General features: G+C 38.6%; 1 protein-coding gene across 1 annotated transcript; it reads right to left on the minus strand.

The window, feature by feature from the left end:
* Window positions 1–794: 794 nt before the first annotated feature.
* On the minus strand, window positions 795–19,357 carry tmem64 (transmembrane protein 64). The gene is made up of 3 exons (XM_026942388.3): window positions 17,958–19,357; window positions 7,126–7,281; window positions 795–5,021 (listed from the first exon to the last, which is right to left on the minus strand). The coding sequence occupies exons 1-3, from the start codon at window positions 18,639–18,641 to the stop codon at window positions 4,836–4,838; spliced, it is 1,026 nt and encodes a 341-aa protein (XP_026798189.1). The 5' UTR covers window positions 18,642–19,357; the 3' UTR covers window positions 795–4,835.
* Between the last annotated feature and the right edge of the window lie 4,153 nt (window positions 19,358–23,510).

A 23,510-nucleotide genomic window follows, 5' to 3' on the forward strand; every position in this document is an offset into this window, starting at 1 on the left:
ATTGAACAGGGCATGCTGTTTTAGAAAAGTATTCAACAAAGCACAGGGTTGTTACCAGCCCGAAGTTGATTATTTTCCAAAAACAGCATGTCCTGTGGTACTTTATTCCTCTTATACCACAGCAATTATATTTTTTACTTACTAATGAATAGCACATCATGCTTTTTATCTGTTTATAGTTATATTTAATGTTGTGGAATGTCCACGGAAGAAGTTGGTTCCTGTTATCACTTACATTATAGCAATTCTAAACACTTGTTCCCTCACCAGCCTATTTTTTCTCTTTTTTGAGGTCAATAAGACAACAAATTCAGCTTGTCTGGAAATTACAAAGTGCTCTGCCCATGAAGGAAAACTTACTGACTATTATAAAGCACTGACACTGGAGACTACTTCCATGAAAGTTGAGTACACTAGAAATCTTCACCATATCAAAGATTATACTTTTTCTTTTTTGTTTTTTTTTAAATCCATTTATTATTATCCTTAGATTACATGGAGCATCTGCCATCCGAGCCCCTGTGAATGAGTTGTTACTATAGGTGTGATAACGTATTAGAATGGGTGCATTAATATAAACCTGTAATGTGCCTTCTAGTGAACTACTGTCAGAGCTGCCATTATAGAAAATGAATCAGTACCTTCTGACCAATCAGAATTGAGAATTCAACAGCACTGTGGTATAAACACCTTGAACTAATCTTATATTTTTTCCCTATATCTCTGTTTAAGGTCATTTTCATCACAGTATACCATCATACCCTAATGTTAATATTAATCAGCCTTAGATCAACTGAGTTATATCAGACCTTTTTATTTCATAAATAAACACAGAACAAGCGTGGTACAGCGATAAATATCTGTTTACACACTGTAAGAATCTGTATTACAAAATACAGCGGAATTGATAAATGCACTTGATTCATGGGGCAGAGGTTTCGTAACGGTCCCTGATTTGTATTTATCTGAAATCACATGTGCACTGGGTTTCTGATGTGCTGTAGCTGTGTGTGCAATCTCAGATAAATCCTCGCCAAGAACCATGTCATTTCATCCCCATGTCAGATTTATAGAGTTCCTCTGTTGCATAATTATGTCAGAAATATCGATTAAACAACAACAAAAAAAAATACTATGTGTAAAACCCATTTACCCATTAAATAGTTTGTAATTTCTTTTCCTTTTTTTGCATTCGACATCTTATATCTTTTTTTTTTTAATATTCATTTCCATGAACTTGGTGTATGATCATGCCACAGGCTAGTGTCATGTCCTGTCATAGGCAGCAAGAGGTACAAGGCAGGCTGACATCATAACACAAGACCAGGAATGTTGCATTTCTCTACCTAACTCAAGGACATTTCTGTTTCCAGTTATTGCTAAATTTATGGAGGGGACATTCCTACTTCAAACTGATCTGGACAGAAATATCAGCAAGGAATGTCCGTTTTTGTGTGCCATTTCATACAACATGCAAGTGTGAAAACTGATGTACCAAACTGTTATAAAAGTTCATAGGCTAATTTATAGCCATTTATATTAATATGAGCCTGTAAAGATAAGTGTAGAAGTTGATGTGTAAATATTCGAGCCCTTATCAGCATTTCACTCAGACCCTGGGGTCTAAGCAGCAGCAACAACATTGGAATTAGGATGTCAAAAAAAATGGACAAGTAATGTGGCATGGATTTCAAAATGACTAACCTTTCACACACCTGTCGACTGTCAGGTTAGAAGTAGAGTCGACAAAATTATGGATGATTCCAGATACGTAGTAGGTGAATACTAAAAAGTCAAAAACTAAAGGCCAAGTTAAAAAAAAAAAAAAAAAAAATCTTGTATTGTAACAAATGAACAACAGTTATAGCAGATAATAGTTAAAAGCTTTTCAGGGGTGGACAAATCAGTAACCTGGGTGCCTTGGACAAGCAGATTTTGCCGCCGCGATATTACTTTTAATTCGTAGTTGCATGCCGTTTCATATGATGTGTGTGTTTATGTAAACATAATGCGGCTTATTGTGATGTGACGCACCTCGTTACTGTAACTATAATCGAGCTAATCGTTACGAATCCCACCGCCTGCAGCACTACACACATCTCCTGAGGAGAGCGATGTGGTTGTCAGTAGAATAATCTTTTCAGAACATGCATATGGAAACAGTGAAGCCCAGTGCAAAGCTGTTGTATATGAACATGTCGAGAGAAAGAAAGACGCTGGTCAGACTCGGACAATATTTTTACCTGTGGTGTGAGGACAGAACCAAACGTTCGCCAATGACTTTCCGAGAGCACAAACACAGTGTGCTACATTAAAACGTTCTTATATAAGGAAAAGTATCATATACTTGTTTGTCTCGCTTAGTCTTTATTTATGCCCTTTACTAATTAACTAGCATGAAATATGTTATTAGCATACATTACGTTAGCCTAGTCAGGTTTCCGGACAACCAAAACTTGCTCAGTGGACTGCTAATGAATTTATGATTTGTCCATCCCTGTGTATATACAAATATACAGAACTTAAACCTACTCATCTCTGTTGCATAAACATTTTAAAGGTAAGCTAAGTCATACTCGTTTTTTTTTTTCTTTCTAACTTTAAAATCATTCATTAGTGGCTTGCCGCTGGTCATATGGCTTTCAAGGTCATCAGAAGACGGAAAAAGAGAAAGGCATTCCAACTAAAGGAACTGCCATGTAATAGTGTTGATGCTAGGAATTAGTGACATTGAAAGACTGCAAAAGGTTTATATAAAAAAAAAAAAAAACAAAAAAAAAAAAACAAAGTCTTCGTCAAACCAGGGCACTAGTACATAAATCTTTTCCCTGAACACCGAGACTGTGTCTAATCTCAAACTGATTCGTGTGTTTCCACAGGAAAATAACAGCCTCTTGGTTGTTCGTGTTGTGGGAATATAGACTCCAAGGACTAATCGACCCAGGAGATCTCTGGGGTAGGAGAAACACCGTGCTCAGAGCACTCAGCTCATTAAGACAAAACCGAGGGCTAGTTTAAACAGCTCAGATTAAGTCAGGGAACATTCTGGAGGCATTTATATCTAAAAAAATCTACAAGTCTTCTTCCATGGCCGGGCAACTTATAGGCAACAGTTTTGATAAGGTTAGCCACTCGTTCGTGGTGGTCTTGGGGAGAAGAGTGGATACTGTGGAAGATTTGTGCAAACGTTTCACTGATATATTCATGAACAAAATTATAATTAACCCTATGTTCACATTAGCAAATGACAAGTCACTTGTATCGCTTGTAGTTTGTCTCTTGTGTGTGTGAAGCAAACACTACTGTTGTTGTTTGTAGGTGTGTACTGTCCAGTGTTTATGTCTGATGAGAAAGAGAGCAGCCAAAAAGTATAGCCGACATCCTGCTATACGAGTTATACATCACTGAACTCATTATCATCACTGACCTCTGTTCCTTCATGTCATGTCTCTATACACATTTAATGAGAGGCCATATGTGACAGGATAAGATGAAACCACACTTCTAATTTTTGTGAGCCAAACAGTTAACAGGAACTAACTGCTAAAGCTAAAGTTGTGAGTGGGGGAACTGAAGAAATGTCAGACCACACACACCATAGGATTGGTCTGAGGAATCATTCGAGCCAATTGTTCGAATTTGTTGCTGTACCAAATCATTTGAGAAGAATTGTGAAAATCCTAATAAAATGTCGCTTGTCGCTGAAATCATGGCTTCGTATTGCGAATGTACGTAGTAAATGAATGGATGCCTGCTGCTTTGTCACTTGCGAGTGTGAACGCAGGGTTAGGTTTAAAGTGCCACTTAACCTCACCAATAAATAATTTCTGCATTTCTAATATTTAATCCCATGAATTGATTATAGTAATTTTAATAATAATATTAATTAACCATCCAACTTAAATAAGCAAAATATGTGAATACTAATTTTCCTTCCCTTTTTTGATGTTTATAATTTACCTGAAATATTAACAGTGACAGCCTAACACACGTATTGCACACGATAAATAATGTAATGGAAATCAGTTCCAAATTAAAAGGCAAACTTGATAAAAACGGGTTTACAGCAGCCCTATAACACATTTGGTTAAATAAGATAAAGAAAGGCCCACCATCCTGTCCAAGCAACATTATGAGAGACTGAACACGGATAAGATCCTGCTGTTCTGTTTCATCACGCTGCACTTGGCGGATCTTGGCAGGACACTGTTAAATACCCTGCTGGGAAATTTGCCTTCCTTTCCATCTGTTCCTAGCAGAAGTGAAGAACTGCAAATGTGATCCCGGTTTGGCATAAAGCAACCGTTTTCTAGCCAGGTGGTATGTCTTCTCTAATAATAATAATAATAATAATAATAATAATAACAACAAACATTATGATCTGGAAAAGTACCAAAAGCAAATGTAAAATGTATTACTAAAAGCATATGACAATATATAGCATTTACATCAGCAGCTGTCTCTTTACTGCACAATACTGTAGTGTTCTCTCTAAATCACATGCTCGACACCTGCTCTAGATATATAAAAATTCTAATTTAAATCCATACTCTATAAAAAAATAATCGTTTCAAAACAAAAAGTCCCAAAAGAAACTATTAGGCTCTATTCAAACTTTGTCTTGCAGTACAAAATACTGGCCTCCTGTAGCACTTCGGAGAGAATTTCCAAAACCAGCGCTGTCTTCTCAGATCACACACCAGCACTGAACCTGAACAGGCATACCTCTGGCCTCAGACGCCATCTTTAGCCTGATCGTCTTCCGTCAGTACCGCGCCACTGTAAAAAGGGCGTGTTAATACACTTCAAACCAGCATAAACGTCACTGTTAAGTGTCAGACGATGTTAATCCCCCCGCACGCCGAGGTCCGCTTGCTGCAGTATGTGGAGCTGCCGTGGTTTGACATGTTGCCGTTCATATGTGATGTTTTCATCTCCATTTGGCATGCGGCGATGGCGGCGTTCAGCTCCACCTGCGCTCGGTGCACGACGTAAAACATCAGCCCTATGCTGATAAAGATCTGAGGAAGATAAAGAGATGAGAACATCTGTTTAAGTACGGTATTCTTGTTTTTTTTCTAATCAGTGTAAAAAATTTGCATTGAGACACAGAATACAGTGGTGCTTGAAAGTTTGTCAACTTTAGAATTTTCTATATATCTGCATAAATATGACCTAAAACATCATTAGAATTTCATACAAGTCCTAAAAGTAGACAAAGAGAACCCAGTTAAACAAATGAGACAAAAATATTACACTTAGTCATTTATTTATTGAGGACAATGATCCGATATTATATCTGTGCGGAGCACCAGTATGTGAACCTCTACGATCAGCAGTTAATTTGAAGGTGAAATTAGAGTCAGGTGTTTTCAATCAATGGGATGCCAATCAGGTGTGAGTGAGCGCCCTGTTTTATTTAAAGAACAGGGATCTATCAAAGTCTGATGTTCACAACACACAAAATGTTACAAAACCATCTCTAAAGAATTTGGACTCCACCAATCCACAGTCAGACAGGTTGTGTACAAATGGAGGAAATTCAAGACCATTGTTGCCCTCCCCAGGAGTGGTCGACCAACAAAGATCACTCCAAGAGCAAGACGTGTAACAGTCCGCGAGGTCACAAAGGAACCCAGAGTAACCTCTAAGCAACTAAAGGTCTCTCTCACATTGGCTATTGTTAATGTTCAGGAGTCCACCATCAGGAGACCACTTAACAACAATGGTGTGCATGGGAGGGTTGCAAGGAGAAAGCCACTGCTCTCCAAAAAGAACACTGCTGCCCATCTGCAGTTTGCTAAAAATCATATGGACAAGCCAAAAGGCTACTGGAAAAGTGTTTTGTGGACAGATGAGATCAAATTGAACTTTTTGGCTTAAATGAGAAGCGTTATGTTTGGAGAAAACACAGCATTCCAGCATAAGAACCTTATCCCATCTCTGAAACATGCTGGTGGTAGTATCATGGTTTGGGCCTGTTTTCCTGCATCTGGGCCAGGACGGCTTGCCATCACTGATGGAACAATGAATTCTGAATTATACCAGCGAATTCAAAGGAAAATGTCAGAACATCTGTCCGTGAACTGAATTTCAATAGAAAGTGGTCAGAAGGTTGATTAATTTTCTATTTTCTAACAGCAGCTCTGAAAGTAGTGCTGGCTGTAATACAAATCACAGGTTTATATTAATGCACTCATTCAAACATTTTATAGTTTCTATAGTAACAACTCATTCAGAGGGACTTATATGGCTTATATGCTTCCAAAAAAAAATTATTTAAATAAAAAAAAAAAAAGAAAAAAGAAAAAAGAAAAAGTGTACTTTTTGTGTAGTTTATGTGAGGCAATGTTTATTTAGTATTTTCTCCTGTGTCAGTAATTTATAACATAAGTTTTCCAGACACAGATAAGTCTTCAAGATGGAAGACATTTTTTTTTCTGTAACATGGCAAGCTCCTTTTTTTTTGTCTTATTAGCTTAAATACAGAAAAAAAGAAATGCTGGTGACTGTGTCCCTGTTTATAGCAGTTATAATGCAAGTGATAACAGGTCAAACTTGTCTGATGGACATTCCACAACATTAAAAGTAACTATAAATGGATAAAATGTATGACGTGTTATTCTTTAATGACTAAAGTATTGTAATCAGCAGATTGCTGAGTTATAAGACAGATAAAACACTTTGGGACGTGCTGTTATTTGGAAAATAATCAACACTATCACATCACCCCAAGTGTTTTATTCCTTACATCTTCAACACCACAAATAAGCTTCAGATTATGGTCAGAGATGTCGTGAATGTACATATGCATCCAAAGGCGTGGTCTAATTCTTCTCCTGGTGACTGTACCATGACAAAAGACTGTTATCTACATCAGACATGTCTATTGGTAGTAAGTCAGGCTTACTAGACTTGCCTTGTGTTATAATTCTCAGACACGTCCCATGAGATTATGACCTGTATGATTAAAACCTTCAGAAATACTCAAAACAACCATCTTCACACAGTGTAAATGCCCGACAAGTTCAAATCATGCCCTTTAATCCTCTCAGCAATAGTCACTGCACTCCAGCTGACTGTTTGCGGGGATGGAAGAACTGACAAACACTGCAATTTCCTTACTTGTAGACTGAACACAAAGTATCCGCTGATGCTCTGCTCGGCTATAACGTCCTCTATGGTGCGCAGTGTGGTGCCCAGGTAGGAGTTGAGGAGCTGAGTGGGTAGCAGGCCCACTGATGAAGCCACTAGGTAGTCTGGCAAGGACACGTCTGTGATCTAAATGCAGAAAAAACACAACATATTTGAGAACACACATTTTAAACACTATTTATGTACTACCAGGAACTACCTGATGACTTGAATACTAATGCCTGTAAATAGCTTGTAAATGCATAAGCACCTTAGTTAAAATAGTCAGAATAAAAAAAACTGAGTGCCACTCAGAGGAACATGTATATTTCATTAAGGGGAAAAAAATAGTAGGCTGTGCTGTTCTAGGATAACAGTCAATGACGGGGTGGTGTTATGTTACCACCCTGACATCACACCACCCATAATTATGATGTTATTTTCCAATGACAGTACATCCTGAAGTGTTGTACTCATCATCTTCCACAGCAATTTGCCAACGATTACAGATAAACAACTGTCAGACCTGCATCTTCTGACCAATCATCATCAAGAATTCAGCAAGTCGATTATGGCAGCTTGTCATCTCAAATCAGAAAACAAAAGGCTAGGTGTGTAGCTATTGTCATTTTTTTTCAGCTACTGTTACTGCTAACGATGAGTAACATAAAGGATAAGAAAAGCCTTAAAACAAATCTGAGGGATTTTCATTACTGGCAGATTTACACTATAGAAGTGGCTAAAATTCGAAAACAGCAGAATTCTGTGTAGCTGAAAAAATCTGATCAGGTTAAAAAGAATGAATGAATGAATGAATGAATAAATAAATAAATGTCACTTCCACCACCTAATGTGAACAAAGCTCTAGTTTTTAATCCTGTATTACTGAAATCAGGAGTTGGATATGATGAAGAAAGGATTGGTGAGTAGTGACGAACAGGAAAGCTCGAGAATGATTTCGAAAACAGGTGCAACGTTGTCATAGGGATGTGATGCAAACGCTATAAAACTAGCTCTGTATCTATATTGGCACAACTCTCAGATTACAAGGTACCCTGTCATTGCCATGACAATGATAATCCCTTTTTATTTACAGATGTCTTCAGTTACATGACTCAATGCTAGGCTGTATGCTTACTCAAGTGCTTGCACTTAAAGAAAAAAAATAAAAATAAAAAAATAAAAAAAATTCTAGTTTCAATAGGACATACCCCATATGTCTGTGTGATAATTCTAGAAATCTCATACTGAGGTCCCTTTTTCGGCTAAGTATGCAGTGTACATCGTGTTGGGTTACCCACATAATGCAGCGTATTGCGTTTCAGTAGAAAACGCGCGACACGCTGAAATGTAGACATCAACAAAAAGTGCTTAGTGAGGAGCAGACGCAACACAACTCCAGTATGAGCTCACTGGATATGCCATCATACACAAGATTGTTGGTTTCTTTCTACATAAATACGTTGAAGTAATACAAGACCAACACTATTAAATCCTGAAGGGCCTTTAAGGTCAATAAGCTCTGTGCTTCAAAAATGTTTTCTACATGCTATTGTCAGATTCCAGCCATAACTCAGAAGTGTGTAAAAAACATTTTTGAAGCACAGAGCTTATTGACCTTAAAGGCCCTTCAGGATTTAATAGTGTTGGTCTTGTATTACTTCAACGTATTTATGAAAAGCACAAAAGAACTCGCTTCAATCTCTGTGTCTTCATGTGTTCGAATTGAAGCGAGTTCTTTTGTGCTTTTCTTCCTTTCAACTCTGTAAAATCATACTGGCTTGCTAGCCACGATATCTTGCTAACTAGCCATCAGAATCAAGTATTAAAGTAAAACCAGCTGTCTTGTATAGATGAAATAGCTACCATCCACTTGTAACGAACAAAATCAGATATTTAAATCAGTGGTTCTTAAAGTGGGATCCATGTCGCATAACCATAAGTCTGTGATTTTTCTTACGTTACGCTGGCAAAAATCACAACCCACTGTTATCAAAGCTGTTATATTTATTAGACTTATAGTTATCAGCTGATTCGAAAGGTCACTTAATTTAATTTGTTTAAACCAAACCTCAATAACAATAATAACCTGAACAACAAGAAGCTATAAATAATGTGTAATTAGAAAGTTCAGGAATGAAAAGCTCCATGGCCAGAATATTATTGTAAACATTTAAATATTAGGATTAATATCTGACTTGTTGGATTATGCTCAATTTTGGAAAAGAAAAAAGTACTGAGGGGGTCTTTTTTTCCCCTAATATTTAAAGGCGCCTTTAAGTGAAGAAAGTTTGAGAATCCAAGACTTACATACTCAGTATTTTATTCCGCCAATGTACATTTACATACAGCTAAAATCTGAGATTTTTGCAGTTTTGAAAAGAAACTGGAGTCAGACCCCAGTGCCTTCTGGGAAAGCGTTGCTTCTGAAGTCTACAGTCATGCTGGCACAACCCATTAGCCCTCTGAGGGGTCATCTAACAGAAGCCACGTGTGCTAATAAAGTATTGAAACAAGCCTGAAGAAGGCGACTGCAAGAAGATATTGTTACACGCAGCACGGGATTACAGCCAACATCAGAGCTTAATATAAAACCTATACATATAAACCTAGTAAGTCAAAATCAATCACAAAATTTAACACTATTTATGTCTAAGCATAATTAAGTAAAAGATCCTAAAAGAGCATCAAGATATTTTGTGGGGAAAAACAAACAAACAAAACCCCCCCAAGCTCTTAAATTCTTTGCAAGTCACAAGTTACTTGCAATTTTCATTCCAACATGGTTGTCACACCCCCAAAAAAAAAAATTCAATTTAAAAAATATAGAACATATTCAAAAGAGCACTACTAAATAGCCTGTGATTTCATGAATGCAGTAAGGATATACTAGGCCTTTATACTGCACTAACCATAGCAGGGTAAAACTGTCACTTCCATAAACAAAGAAAAATCATCAGTATATGATTTTATCATATACTTTGATGCGTAGAATATTTTTTCTTAAATTGCTCATATACAATGATTTTCTTGTACCAGATATTTAGCTATTTTGTTTTCTTAGCCCACCAAAAACACAATTAATCAATCAATCAATTTCATTTGAACTACTGAACAAAAATTACTTTAGCCAGTGTGAACAAATTCTCCTGGGCTTCTTTCTGTTTTTCCTTCCGTGATATCATGTTTATCAAAAAGCTCAGGAAAATTACTGTATCCCTGTAGAATTATCCTCATTAGTGTGTTGAAGAGAGAAGGAGAGAAAGAAGAGATTGGAAGCTGTACTATTTTTGGATTCAATTTTCCGTTATAGCCACAACCAGTGTTCAAATCACCAATGTAAGTGTGTTTTAAATTCTTAATAGCAGCCCAATTTTTATTTTAAGTATAGCGCACTTCAAAAATGGTGGGTGGCTTCAAATATGCCAATTCTTGATCTGGTCCTTACCAAACTTGACACATCCTGTAGATATAGGATGTACCAAGCCTGAGCTATTTTAGCTAAGCGGGGGCGCTAGCGTTGTCCATCAGAACAGCTGAAAACGTAGGCATGTGCAATGTTATTGTGAATATATATACACACACTCACACACACACAGAGCGAGTAGAATCCAGGAAGTAATTGAAGTGAACTTCAGTAACAACAGTGGATGTAATAAAATGAAATGTAGTAAACAAATTTTACAAAGAAAGAGGACATTTTGGACAAAGTCCTTCATCAGCTATGCAAGCAATGCATATACACTGACTGGCCACTTTAATAGCACAATGTATCCAATCTTGCAGAAACAGGTGAAGAGCTTCAGTTCATGTTCATATCAAACATCAGAATGGGGAAAATGTGATCTCAGTGACTTTGGCCATGGCATGGTCGTTGGCGCACTGGTTGGAGTATTTCAGAAACTGCTGATGTCTTGTTCATACAGAGTGGCGTGGTAAACACCCAGTGAGTGGCAGCTCTTAGGGTTGAAAACACCGTGTTGATGAGAGAGGTCAGAGGAGAACGGCCAGACTGGTTTGAGCTGACAGGAAGTCTACGGTAACTCAAATAACAACTCTTTACAACCGTGGTGAGCAGAAAAGGATCTCAAACATGTGGACCCTTGAGGCAGCTGGGCTCAAAAGACCACATCAGGTTCCACTTCTTTCACGTAAGAACAGGAATCTGAGGCTATAGTGGGCAAAAACTCACTGAAGCTGGACAGCTGAAGATTGAGAAAAGACCAGACGACGTTTTACCAGTCTTCATCTGTTCAGTTTCAGACTCTGATTCAGAAACTGATTCTTTTCTGCTTGCTCGTTTTGCTAGTCAAATGTGCTGGTGGCATCTCTGTGTTTGATTTTTAGCACAATCCTCTTGTCTGTTGTTCAAATGATACGTTTCCTCAAAAATTTATTGAACAATTTATTAAAAACAAACATTCAGCAAAACCTTACTGTTTTAACCAATTTTATGTTTAATATATGTATATTTTTTTTACATTTTTAAAATGACTGCTGTGTTAAGATGCTATGCTACTATGATGCCATGGTGCTCATGAAAAGCATTTGACTGCTACTTTCTCTCGACTGATCAGCATTGTACTGGTTTCAAAATTATTTTAAATAAGCTTTATTGTGAGGACCAGTCACTTTCTTTATCAATGGTACTTAAACACTTTTTCCTTGGACTCACCCTCACGTGTGTTACAATTACCATGGTGGAGAATAATAATGTATTTATAATGGGTAACAAATATTAAGTGAAAGATTATTGCATATACTGAAATTTTAATGTAAACACTGATAAGATAAACAATAACAGACCTTCGTTTTATGCTTTCTACTTCTCTAGATTATACCATAATAGGCTCGTACTCCCTACAGTGTGTACTACATACAGTGCACACAATGTGGTATTCAGCCACACATTCACTGCACATATCACACACGCTTAGCATTTATCAGTCTGTTTACTCAAAACCTGAAACACCTGCTCCTCAGCTGCCATCTAGGTTGCATCACCACAAGATATAGAAAAACCTTTATCATGTACACATTTAGCCCTCAAAGCTGTTTTCAGTGCCTTTTTTTTTTTTTTTTTTTTTTTTTTTAAACTTAGCGTCACCTTATTTGACCTCTGGACAGCTCCGGCTATTACAGACGTGCCAGCATTGCTAACAAGACAATTCTAGCAGGCAGAGATGGGGAGAAAAAAGAAAAAAAAAAAAGACCACAAACACCCCAACCCCCCCTTTCTGTACCATGTGCAACAGTAAGAAAACAGCGACTCAAAAAAAATGGTGTGACTGCTACTCAATAAGCAGTTCACCTACATAAAGTTAGGACAAAGCGTTAAAAGTAAAAGCAAAAGTAACTGCTACCAGAAGCAAATATGTCTACATACGATGTCTGAATTGTGTTTTCCGGTGGGAGAATTTTTTGTTTTTGGTCTGACTGCTGCTTTAGTGCAAAAAAAGTAGTTTTCGGGCATCTTCCATATCACCATAACATCAGAAATCATAAATGCTACGGCTAAACTGTAGATGTTGGTATCTTTGCTATCGTTTACGTCACGCAGCTCACAAACCATTTGAAACTGGATAGTTTCATGTCAGTTCATATGCAGAAGTAAGACCTAACCATAACTGAACAAAGAATGTCATATTTGAAGTGACAGTTAAATTGACTGCTGTCAACACCTGTACTTACAGTCTGACCATTTTTACACTTGGCCACAACGCTCCCTATATGCCTCAAAGCCACTTCCTGCCAAGACCAGATTACTAAACAAGCTTGACTGAATTCCTGCTTGCCTGTATAAATATTCTATATAATTTCTTATGAATGTATACATCGCTGACCACAGAAACCCAAAACAGTCTTTCAATCTTTCAAGCATGCAATCTGCATTTATATCCACGCAGGCACAGGCCTTCCAGCTTTCCTATACACATCTTTAAAACTTTTTAAATTATGTGTTGAAGACATCCCTGTGAAAGATGTTAAAGTAAGGAATAATCCACGGCAGGGTGGTGCAGTGAAGCCTGATGCAAAGCCGAGTCACTCTTACCACCACTAGGGTGATTATTTTCCTATACTGATGTGTTTAAATCCAATTATACCACAGCGATGTGGCATAACAAGTGGATGACAGTTTTTAATTTAATTCAATCTGTTTATAGTCACATTCAATGTTATGGAATGTCCACAAGACTAGTTCTAGTTCTTGTTGTGGTGTATGTTATAGCTGCTATAAACACTAGTTCTCTGACCAGCATCTCTTTTTCGCTCTCTTGAAGTTAAACATTAACACAGCTTACCATGTTATTGGGGGAAAAAAAAAAAAAAAAAAAAAAAAAAAGTGCAGACTCCTCTGTCCTGAAGACTTTCCTATGGTGGAAAACTTACAAAACTTACAACATGCACCCGAGACTCCTTCCATAAATGTGACATAAAAGTCCGTCAAGCCGAAAACTTAATGATTAGACATATTTATGTATTAAGTAACAAAACATGTTTTCTTATCATGTCCACCAAGTTCCTGTGAACAAGTTGTTACTGTAGAAATGATAATTTATTAGGTTTACATTAATATACGCGCTTTATCATTCGAACTACAGCCAGAACTACTGTCAGAGCTGCTGTTAAAGGAAATTAATCAACACCACCTGACCAATCAGATCCGAGAGTCATGATGAAAATGAATAATACAAAGACTGCTAACAATTTTGATTTACAAAGCCAATAAATTGTAGTTCAACAATTGACTTTAATGTTTTTTTAGCGATAACACTACAGGGTTGCAAATTACATTGCGCCTGTTCACTGACTCTACAAAGGATAAACATTAGAGCATGATGTGCAAACATTAAGATGACATACAGTACAGTTGAAACATTCCCCACACCTTACGTCAATCTGTTGTGTCTACACTATTACTATCTAGTTATTACATATATACATTCAGCCAAAGAAGCCAAAAGTAGTGTGACTATCACATTTGCAAACATAAATAGAAATGTTCATCATGTAGTGAATATCCCTTTAAGGATTGTTCCTCATATCCTGTTCAGCACAGTCGAGCAGCTAAAGCGTGAGCGCACATCTCTGCACTTTTTCGACCTTGCTAAGCCTAACTGGTGCTTCTTGGTGTCTCATGTGTCAGTTAATCAAAAATTAATAATGCAGGTTACACATCACTCCAGGGAGTAAAATTACTACAACCAACAGCCCATAGCCTGCATCCTACGTCTAGAACAATCACGCCTAACTTAATGAGATTAATGAGATCACTCCTAAGCTGCATTAAGTCACCTGAATATCCCTTAAAGAGCAACAGTGTTTAACTCCAATTGAACAGAAACGTGAACTGACTCCCTGTAAAATATTTAAACTTGTGATTTTAGAAAGGCTTTAAAAGTCCACAAACATCATCAGCTGATACTGAACATGCTACTTTTGTCCTTGCTCTGACATACCTGATCCAATTAATCAGCTAATTAATAGGCAATAAAACTGTGTGTGTGTCAGAGCAGCATTTCTCAAACCAGTCTTTGGTCCGTCCCATTCCTACACACCTACACCAAGACAACAAGGAAACTAATAATCAGTTTCAGGTATGGGTGGAGCAGGGATGCCCAAAGACCAGTTTGGGAAGCATTATATAACCTGTTAACTTTCAGGAGCATCACATGGCAGAAACAAAAACTGTATAATAAGCAGCAGGCTGCGTGTGTTTTTTTAAACATTTTTATAAAAGTTAAATGGTTTACTTTTGTACCGTAATAAGTGGAAAAATCATTTTAACTTGCTTTTCCAGAGACCTTAAAATGTGACACTTTTGCATCATTTGGAAGACGCTTTTATCCAAAGCAGTGGAGCTGAGCAGAGAGTCTTGCTCAAGGAGCCAACAGTGGCAGCTTGGCAGGATTGAGATTCGAACTCACAACCTTCCGATCGGAAGCCCAGAGCCTAACTGCTGATCCACCATAGACACTGCTGTCACTGGTGCTTTGTTTCTTTTCCAACTTGTTAACAATTTCAGCAAACAAAATACTGTGAATGCCATTTAAAAAATGTTTTACTGTAGCACTCACACCCACGAATCAGACATTCAGAATCACAAACATCCAAAGAGTAGGCCACATAGCCATTTGCCAATAATTAAAATGTAAAATTTATTAAAGAATGAAATTAAGTCCTTTTTATTACATTTATAGTTACATTCTATGTTGTGGTACATCTGTGAAACAAGTTAAAACTTATGATATAGCAACTACAAACAGCTGTTCCCTCTCTTGCTCTTTCTCAAGACAGAAAATTTCCATTTTGTTACAGAGAAACCGGAAAAAGCACAAAAACTGCATGCTGAAGACTTTCCAGTGGCGGAAAACTTAAAAGAACAGCTGTACCTCTAACTGATACAAAGAGCTGACACTAGAGACTTCTTCCAAAAATGTTACATAAAAGTCTCTTTCCAGAAAACGTTACCATATCGTTTTTCTTTGTTAAATAACGATAATATTTTGAATCTGTTTATTTTTAGGCTTGGATTATGTGGAGCGTCCGTCATGAAAGTCCCTGTGAATGAGCTGTTACTATAGAAACGATCACATCAACATAAAGCTGTGATCTGAATGACAGTTGGCACTACTGTCAGAGCTGCTGTTATAGGAAATTAGTGAACACTTTCAACCAATCAGAATGGAGAATTCAACAGCGCTGTGGTAGTAATTAGTACAGAAGTTTGTGGTTTGGGACACGACCTGAGACTCTCCAGTGTCGGTCAACAAAAAGACCATGTTCAAGATATGTTTTTTGCATTGTCCTTAAATATCATGATTATTATAGTATTGCCCCATTATAGTATCAGACTCACTGCAGTACCAAGTCATACTAATGTTTTAAGTCAGAAAAGTATGCTTCCTATAGCAACTTGTGGTGGAGTACTATTTTGACACACCACAGCAGTATGTGGAGATTATAATATAGTCAGACACTCTCCAAAGACATGCCTGAAAAGACTGTATTTGTGATCTGTACTGTATAAAATAGTGTCTTCAACTGTTGTGATTATTGTTTTCTTGTCATATGGAGAGGGAGTTAACTTCCTGTCTAAAGCAATTGTATGTGAATGCAATGGTGAAGATGGAATTTTATGAATGACACACACACAAAATCAGCTCTGTAAATCAGTAAGAAATTTCACTTCTCCTTTGGAGTGGGTAAATTATTATTAACAGTTGTGGGTTTACAACTGCCCCTTTTCCTTCCTTGAACTCAGTAGTTGCCATCAAAACACTCGAGCTGTATTTGGTTGCTTTGGCAGCGTAACTAATGCTTTGCAAATATAGCATGAAAGCTTCAAATACACAACATGTAAATTGAGAGTGAAAGTTTGCATTTGAAGGTGTAATATTGGGACCGTACTTATAAAGCTGAGGTTAAACTCAGACAAAGGTTTCAAATATGATCACTGCTTTACATTGTTAAAAGTCGTTTTAATTCTTAAAATTACTTTAAGAATGTACAATAATAATTATGTACAGTCACTTTGGACAGGAAAATAACTCCTTTTACCCCTCAGCGCTGCTGAATTCTGAAACATCTGATTGGTCAGAAAGCATTGTTTAATAGAAAAGTTTTGTTTCTATAACAGCAATTCTGACAATGAAATGCAGGCTGTAAAACAAATCACAGATTTATATTAATGCACTTGTCCTAATACATTATTGTTTCTATAGTAACAATTTACACATGGACTTTGTATGGCAGACACTCCATATAATATAAGAATAATAATACACCCATCCACCCGTTCTCTGTACTGCTTATCCTACACAGGGTCACGGGGAGCCTGGAGCCTATCTCAGGGGGACTTGGGGCACATGCCGGAGGACACCCTGGACAGGGTGCCAACCCACTGCAGGGCACAATCACATACACTTATTCACTACAGACAATCTGTAAATGCCAATCAGCCTACGACCAGAGGTGCCAGGCAACAGTGCTAACCACTAAGCCACCGTGCCCCACAATAATAATAATAATTATAATAAAATAATGATAGAAGAAAGTTGTTATTTAACGAAGATGTATAATCGCTCATATAGTTTTCTGTAAAGAGATGTTTCTTTAACATTTACGGAAGGAGTCTCCAGTGTCAGAGCTTTGTGACAATGAAAGTCGTCAGGACAGAGGACTTAGAACTTTCCAGGTTCTCTGTAACATGACAAGCTGTGTTTTTTCTTCTTAAATTCAAGAGAGAGAAAAGAGAGGCTGGTGAAGGAAAGACTGTTTGTAGCCTTATTGGAAAATAATCAACCTCTGGGTGGTAACAGTAACTCCGCTGTGTGTCAGGCTGCACTACACCACCCTGTCGCTGATTATTTTTCTATAATAGCATGCCCTGTTGTGTTTTATTCGTAGGCTGCCCTATTGATTTGTGGTCATTCCATAACAATGAACGTAACTATAAACAGATAAAACTATAAAACAGTGGCTCAGTGGTTAAGGCGTGGAGTTTCAGAGCAGCAGGCCATGGGTTCAAATCCCAGCACTGCCAGACTGCTATGACTGGGTTCTTGAGCAAGACCCTTAACTTCCAGCTCAGTTGTCTCCTGCATCATTTGAAAGCATGGAAGCAAATGAGCAAATGTACTGGATTGTGTGTTTCTTACTATGTAAGATATTACAGTATTTTACAGTAATGTTTTACAGTTGCTTACTGTAAATTTTACAGTAGTTTATTGTCAATCCTGCTGCCACTGAATTACAGTAAAACATACAGTTTAAAAAATAAACAAACAAAAAAACAGTGCAGGTCTCATGACATCACTCACCGAAAACACAGCATTCTGGAGGCCGAATGGGATGGGGGTTAGTCTGGCCAGCGCCACCACCTTGAGCCCGCTGCCTCCCTCCACCACCCGGATGACGGCGCTGAGCTGCTCGTTGTTCCCCACGCGGTTCATCACCCAGCCGGAGAGCAGCCGCCTGCACGCCACATGCGCCACCGAGGTACCGATCAGCACTCCCACCATCACCAGGCCCACTCCGGGCACGAAGCCGTACAGGTAACCCGCGGCCACGTTCAGGACCATGTAGCCCCAGCCGCAGGGGAACGACACTGTGATGAGGCACACGATGAACAGCATCGCGCCCATGAGGCCGTCCAAGCTCTCCACCCAGAGCAGCGCGTCCTTCAGGTACCGGCGCACGAGCGTGACCGAGAAGAAGCACGCGGCGGTCAGGACGCACGCCAGCAGCGCGCTCTTGAAGCAACAGGTCGCGATGCAGCACGGATTCCTCAAGTCTGCTGAAGTGAAGGGCGGCACGGGCTCTCCGGTGCCCCCCGGCTCCATGTCCGCCCTGCCCGCGCTGCACATCAGCAGCTCCATCTTCTCGCAGTCCACGGAGTCCGGCGGCCGCTGCAGCCACCGGTTCAGCTGCATGTGTCCTTTCCCCGCGGCGTGCTTCACCGATTTGAGCAGAAGCTGCAGCGCTGCCGTGGCTAGACTCCACATGATCGCAGTGCTCAGAAAAGTCAACCTTCAGCGCGGCTTCTACTCAGAAATAAACGATAACACTAACACTACTACTAATCAACGCAGTCGTCGTGCAAGGCGTCGTGAACCACAGCACGACCTGCTCCTGGTCAGCAGTTTGTGGTGAGAAAATCTAATGAGACTCGTCAGTGTCCAGCACATCCGCCGCTTTAGAGTCATTCCCACGTCAGGGACTGTGGCTGCGGGTCGGTAATAAACGCCATAACGTTAACGTGAACGCGACACCCCGCCGCCGCGCGCGCCTTCTGCCTCCACCACGTCCACCATGTTTACATTAAAAACAACACACAGGATCGGCGTGCAAACTCCGATATCTGCTAGAACCAGAGCCCAGAGTTTAATCCAACATGCTGCGGTTTAATTAAAGACGAAAAATATCAGAGCAAATGTCCAACTTTCAGCAAAAAAAAAATAAAAAATCACTGCGCTGCAGCGCTCGCGCTCGGGTACAAAGTCCTGCTGCTGTGCTCCATCATTCCGCCTGAGCGGGTAAGAGCACTTTCCCCCTGTCACTGTGTGAACACACAAATAAACCCACTCAGTGGCATGTGCTGGTTAAACAAACATTTCCAGTAGTCAGGACTGAACCCCACCACCACACACAAGACGCACTCCGACACTGCTGCTGCTGCTAACGTACCACTGTTTATTTCCCAGAATGCCACGCACCTCAACCACGTGACACAGCCTAGCTGTCCCCAATCACGTGTCATCTTTTCATATCGCGAGACCAGGTCTCTCTCTCTCACACTCTCACACACACACACACACACACACACGAATTATTGACAGTATCTGTTAAAAAAAGTTTTCCAGCCAGGTGGGGCCAGACAAATGTCCCCCCAAGGTCAAAACAGTCAGATATTCCTATCCTTGTGGGGACATTTGGTTCTCCCCAAGGTATAAAGACATGCTCAAGCATACACCCACTCACCCACCCACACACACACACACACACACACTCATGTTTGTTTTACTATCCTTGTGAGTCCCTTTCCCTGACAGTATAATTAATTTGACTAATTAATGCTATGCCTGCAGCTAAACCTAAACCCAAACATAACCTCAGTAACCAAAAGGAAACCTTCGGCTTGTTTGGGTTTTTAAATAAAAGCTCCAGGTTTTTGTTTAAAAAAAGTACAATTGCATTGTGGGAACCAGCCAAATGTCCTTTCAAGGTCAAAATGGTCAGATGTTCCTATCCTTGTGGGAACATTTAGTCCTCACCAAGATATAAAGAAATGCCCACACACACACACACCCATTCATGTTTGTCTTACTATCCTCAAGAGGACATTCGATTGACAATATTTAATGCAGTTAATTAATGCTATGCCTACAGCTAAATATAACCCAACCTAACCAATAGTTTTCATTGTGGAGACCAGCCAAATGTCCTCTCAAGGTCAAAACAGCAATTTTTATTCATTACCAAATGTCCCCACAAGGATAGAAATATCTGACACTTTTGACCTTGTGGAGACATTTGGCTGGTCCTCACAAAGTCAAGACTCTCAGTTTTCCCTATCCTTGTTTAAACATTTTGTCCTGACCAAGATATAAAAACATGCCTACACATGTCAGTATCTCTCTACTGTGTCCTTCAGGGGGAAAAGCCCATCATTTTCTAGATTTTATTTGGATGCTCTGATTTCAACACAGCAGTCACACTGACAGATATTGACAAGGAAGTGTGTGTTACACTGGTTTGAGTATATCACAGCAGGATTGATGGGGCTTTTAGGTAGCGTGTATTCTTAATGGTCATTTGAATTAGACACACTTACCTTGTTGTGTAAACAGTATGAATGGACTATAGTGCATTTTCAATACGCACAATTTATGTTATTCTTCATCAGAGTCGGTTTCTGACCTCAGCACCGTTACTAGCACAGTATTTCCGGGAGGCGAATTATTGCTCAACTGAGCATTTATATTGGGTGTTCCCTGATAAAAGTCACTCCTGTGCTGAGAATGATGAGAACTTATCGACTATATTTTGTCCTACATGTTCTGGTGAGTGAGAAGGTTAGAGTGATTATCCGCTCTGCTGATTCCTGAGCGAGAGATGAATTGAACCAGACTGTTATAGAGGAGGTGAGAAGGACTTAATAATGGAAGTGTAGCACTGAATGAAGACTGACTGACGTAGTGAGAGTACATTTTTATTCATGTCAAAAAGCAAATCTGCTAAGTGTTAGGCCAAGTTAGCCATTCGAGAGAAATTATGGCCCCAGAAATATGAAGGACTCAACAGTAGTGACTGTGTATAGTATACATATGGGTATGGGTCATGGGTCATTCCTTATATGCTGTGCCTTTGAAGAAAAATCTCTAAAGAAAACCATATCATATTATCTGTAAAGATTATTTTTAGACCATTCTAATTAAAGGATTAGTTATTTGATTATATAATCAGAACAAATGGATTGTAAATGTAAGCTGAGCTACTGTTACAAGTTGATTGTTTTCTAATAACAGCACAGCCTGAAGTGTTTTATTCCTCTTATATGTCAGTAATATGCCAATGCTAACAAGAATGACACATTGTACTTTTTATCCATTTATAGTTACCTTTAATGTTGTGGAACATCCAGAAGACAAGTTAGTTCCTATTATCACTTCTGTCATAACAGCTATAAACAGTAGTTTCTCAGCAGACTGTCTGTTTTCTCTCTCCTGAAGTTAAAAAAAATACACCTTGACATATTACTGAGAAAATGAAAAAAAAAAGGTCCTGAAGACTTACCCATGTTGTGAAAAGGTCTCATTTTTTCCCCACTGTGTAATCTTATTTAGTTTTCAGTTTTAGAGTATTTAATTTTTTTTCTTTCCCCAGTATTACTATGTACCATATTAGTGTGCTACTTTTACATTTAGTGTGTGCTTCAACCTGATAAGCTGATTAAGTCCTTTCATAAATTTCATATATATTTTTTTAAATAAGCGACTTATAGCTATTTAAAAACAAGATCAAGGTCAACCAGTATTATGTGTAGTATGTCTAGTACCACATAGCCTAGATACCACATAGGCCATATTAACTCACATCAGTACTATATATATATATATATACATACACACACACACACACACACACACATAACATATATATCTTAGACTGTATAATATATCTTATCTTAAGTACACCATGAAGGCATTATCATGTTATTTCATTATTTATTATGTTTTAAACTGTTTTATTATGTTTTAAACTCACTAAATAACCCTTGAACGTATGGAGGCAGTATGCAGCTCTGATGCACGGATCTACACAGACTATGTAAGAGTTACTCCAGAGGGCCAAGCCAAAGAACGCTTAAGGATTCTAGGTCTTTTTTTTCCCTTCTAAGACTGTACATCTCTTTATCCATAATGCTTTGTGTTCTGTCTAGTCACTTGTTAAACTACTGAAACTATAGTTTTGTAATCTGAACTTTTTAAGATCACAAGAGGTTATGGTCCCTCTATTTTTTAAAAATTGTTTTTAAGTTGTACTGAAGTAGGAAATTGTTAACCCCAGCATATTTAAGATATGCACTGTTCTTCACATTGCTCTCTTATTAATTTACCTTGTTTCACCACAAAGTGGCGCCACAGTTCCACTGTGTTGCAGCTCAAAACAACACAGCATCATAAAATCATATGGACTGGTCCTCCATAAATCATAGTCATCCTATTATCACAGTCAATGCATCCCATAATGCTGCTGTATCCTCTCTCAGAATTATTATGTCCTGTAGTCTGGTCTGTGTTCTTAAAAATCTTAGGAACCCCTGTTCTTAGGTATCTCTGAAATTAAATTACTAATACATGTCTTGAAACAATTTTAAACATTACAAACTGCACATTTAAACCCTCGCAGATTACACAAAGATGACTTTTCATGTCTTATGGAAAGGTCTGCACTTGATCTATTGTCTATGTACTGACCTTTTGCACAGATACTGACTCATTATTAAAATGTACATATTTATTTATTTATTAAACATAGGAGGAAATATACGCAGGTAGAAAAAAATAACTAAGAACACTAATTCCACAATACAAGACAAAAAGGGTCATATACATTTAAGCCCAATCTGGCAACTGGTTTGTCCACTGCTCCTCTCCTGAGCGTGGGGCAGCGTGATTCGTGCCCCGGAGAGGCTCTATTAGTGCTTGTTGCAGTTCCTATTTTTGACCACTAGGTGTAATAATAATTCTGTGGAAGCTGAGTGGGGCAGAGAGAGCACTGCCCCACAAGTGCACAACATCTAGAAAGGTGAACAAACTATAACTTTACTGCAGCTTATATCTGTCAAATAGCAGCATTTCCAAAAATTGCTTGTTACTCAACAGAATTAATTAGTATTTCAACAGAATTTAAAATGTACTAAGTTGAATGTGAGTGATACAACTGATGAGAATGATGCAGATGAGGATTTTATGAAGATTAACATTTGTAGAATGGCTGATATATACAGTATGGTGGGACTCTTCCCTACCTGCCCCTATGGATGAACCACTACTGCATTATGGTAATATGGACTACTTCACCATAAATCACATTTTTTAATTGTCGAAAGAACTTTACAGCTATTTCGTTTACTAATCCTTAAAAGATCTATCTAATATTATTGATAAGATAAATATATTGTTTACCAAACAGACATCCCTACTTTCCTCTTCAATACCAAATTTCATCATGTAGAGATGTAAATGAATGAAGTCCATACTCTTCGAGGAGATCCACTGGTGCTGAAGGGGCGCGCGCATTGAGTCGAGGACGCGCACAGCGTCACCTGCTGCTGCCGCGCGCGCTCGCTTCCCACCGCAGCCAGTCGG

Source organism: Pangasianodon hypophthalmus, chromosome 29 (assembly GCF_027358585.1).
Source record: "Pangasianodon hypophthalmus isolate fPanHyp1 chromosome 29, fPanHyp1.pri, whole genome shotgun sequence".
Classification (NCBI taxonomy): domain Eukaryota; kingdom Metazoa; phylum Chordata; class Actinopteri; order Siluriformes; family Pangasiidae; genus Pangasianodon; species Pangasianodon hypophthalmus.

Excerpts from the sequence above, each read along its gene's own strand:
- tmem64 (XM_026942388.3), bottom strand. The coding sequence starts at position 18,641 with ATGTGGAGTCTAGCCACGGCAGCGCTGCAGCTTCTGCTCAAATCGGTG. Across the intron at positions 7,282-17,957 it reads TCCAGAATGCTGTGTTTTCG|ATCACAGACGTGTCCTTGCC; the intron begins GTGAGTGATGTC and ends TTCTGCATTTAG. Across the intron at positions 5,022-7,125 it reads ACTTTGTGTTCAGTCTACAA|ATCTTTATCAGCATAGGGCT; the intron begins GTAAGGAAATTG and ends TATCTTCCTCAG.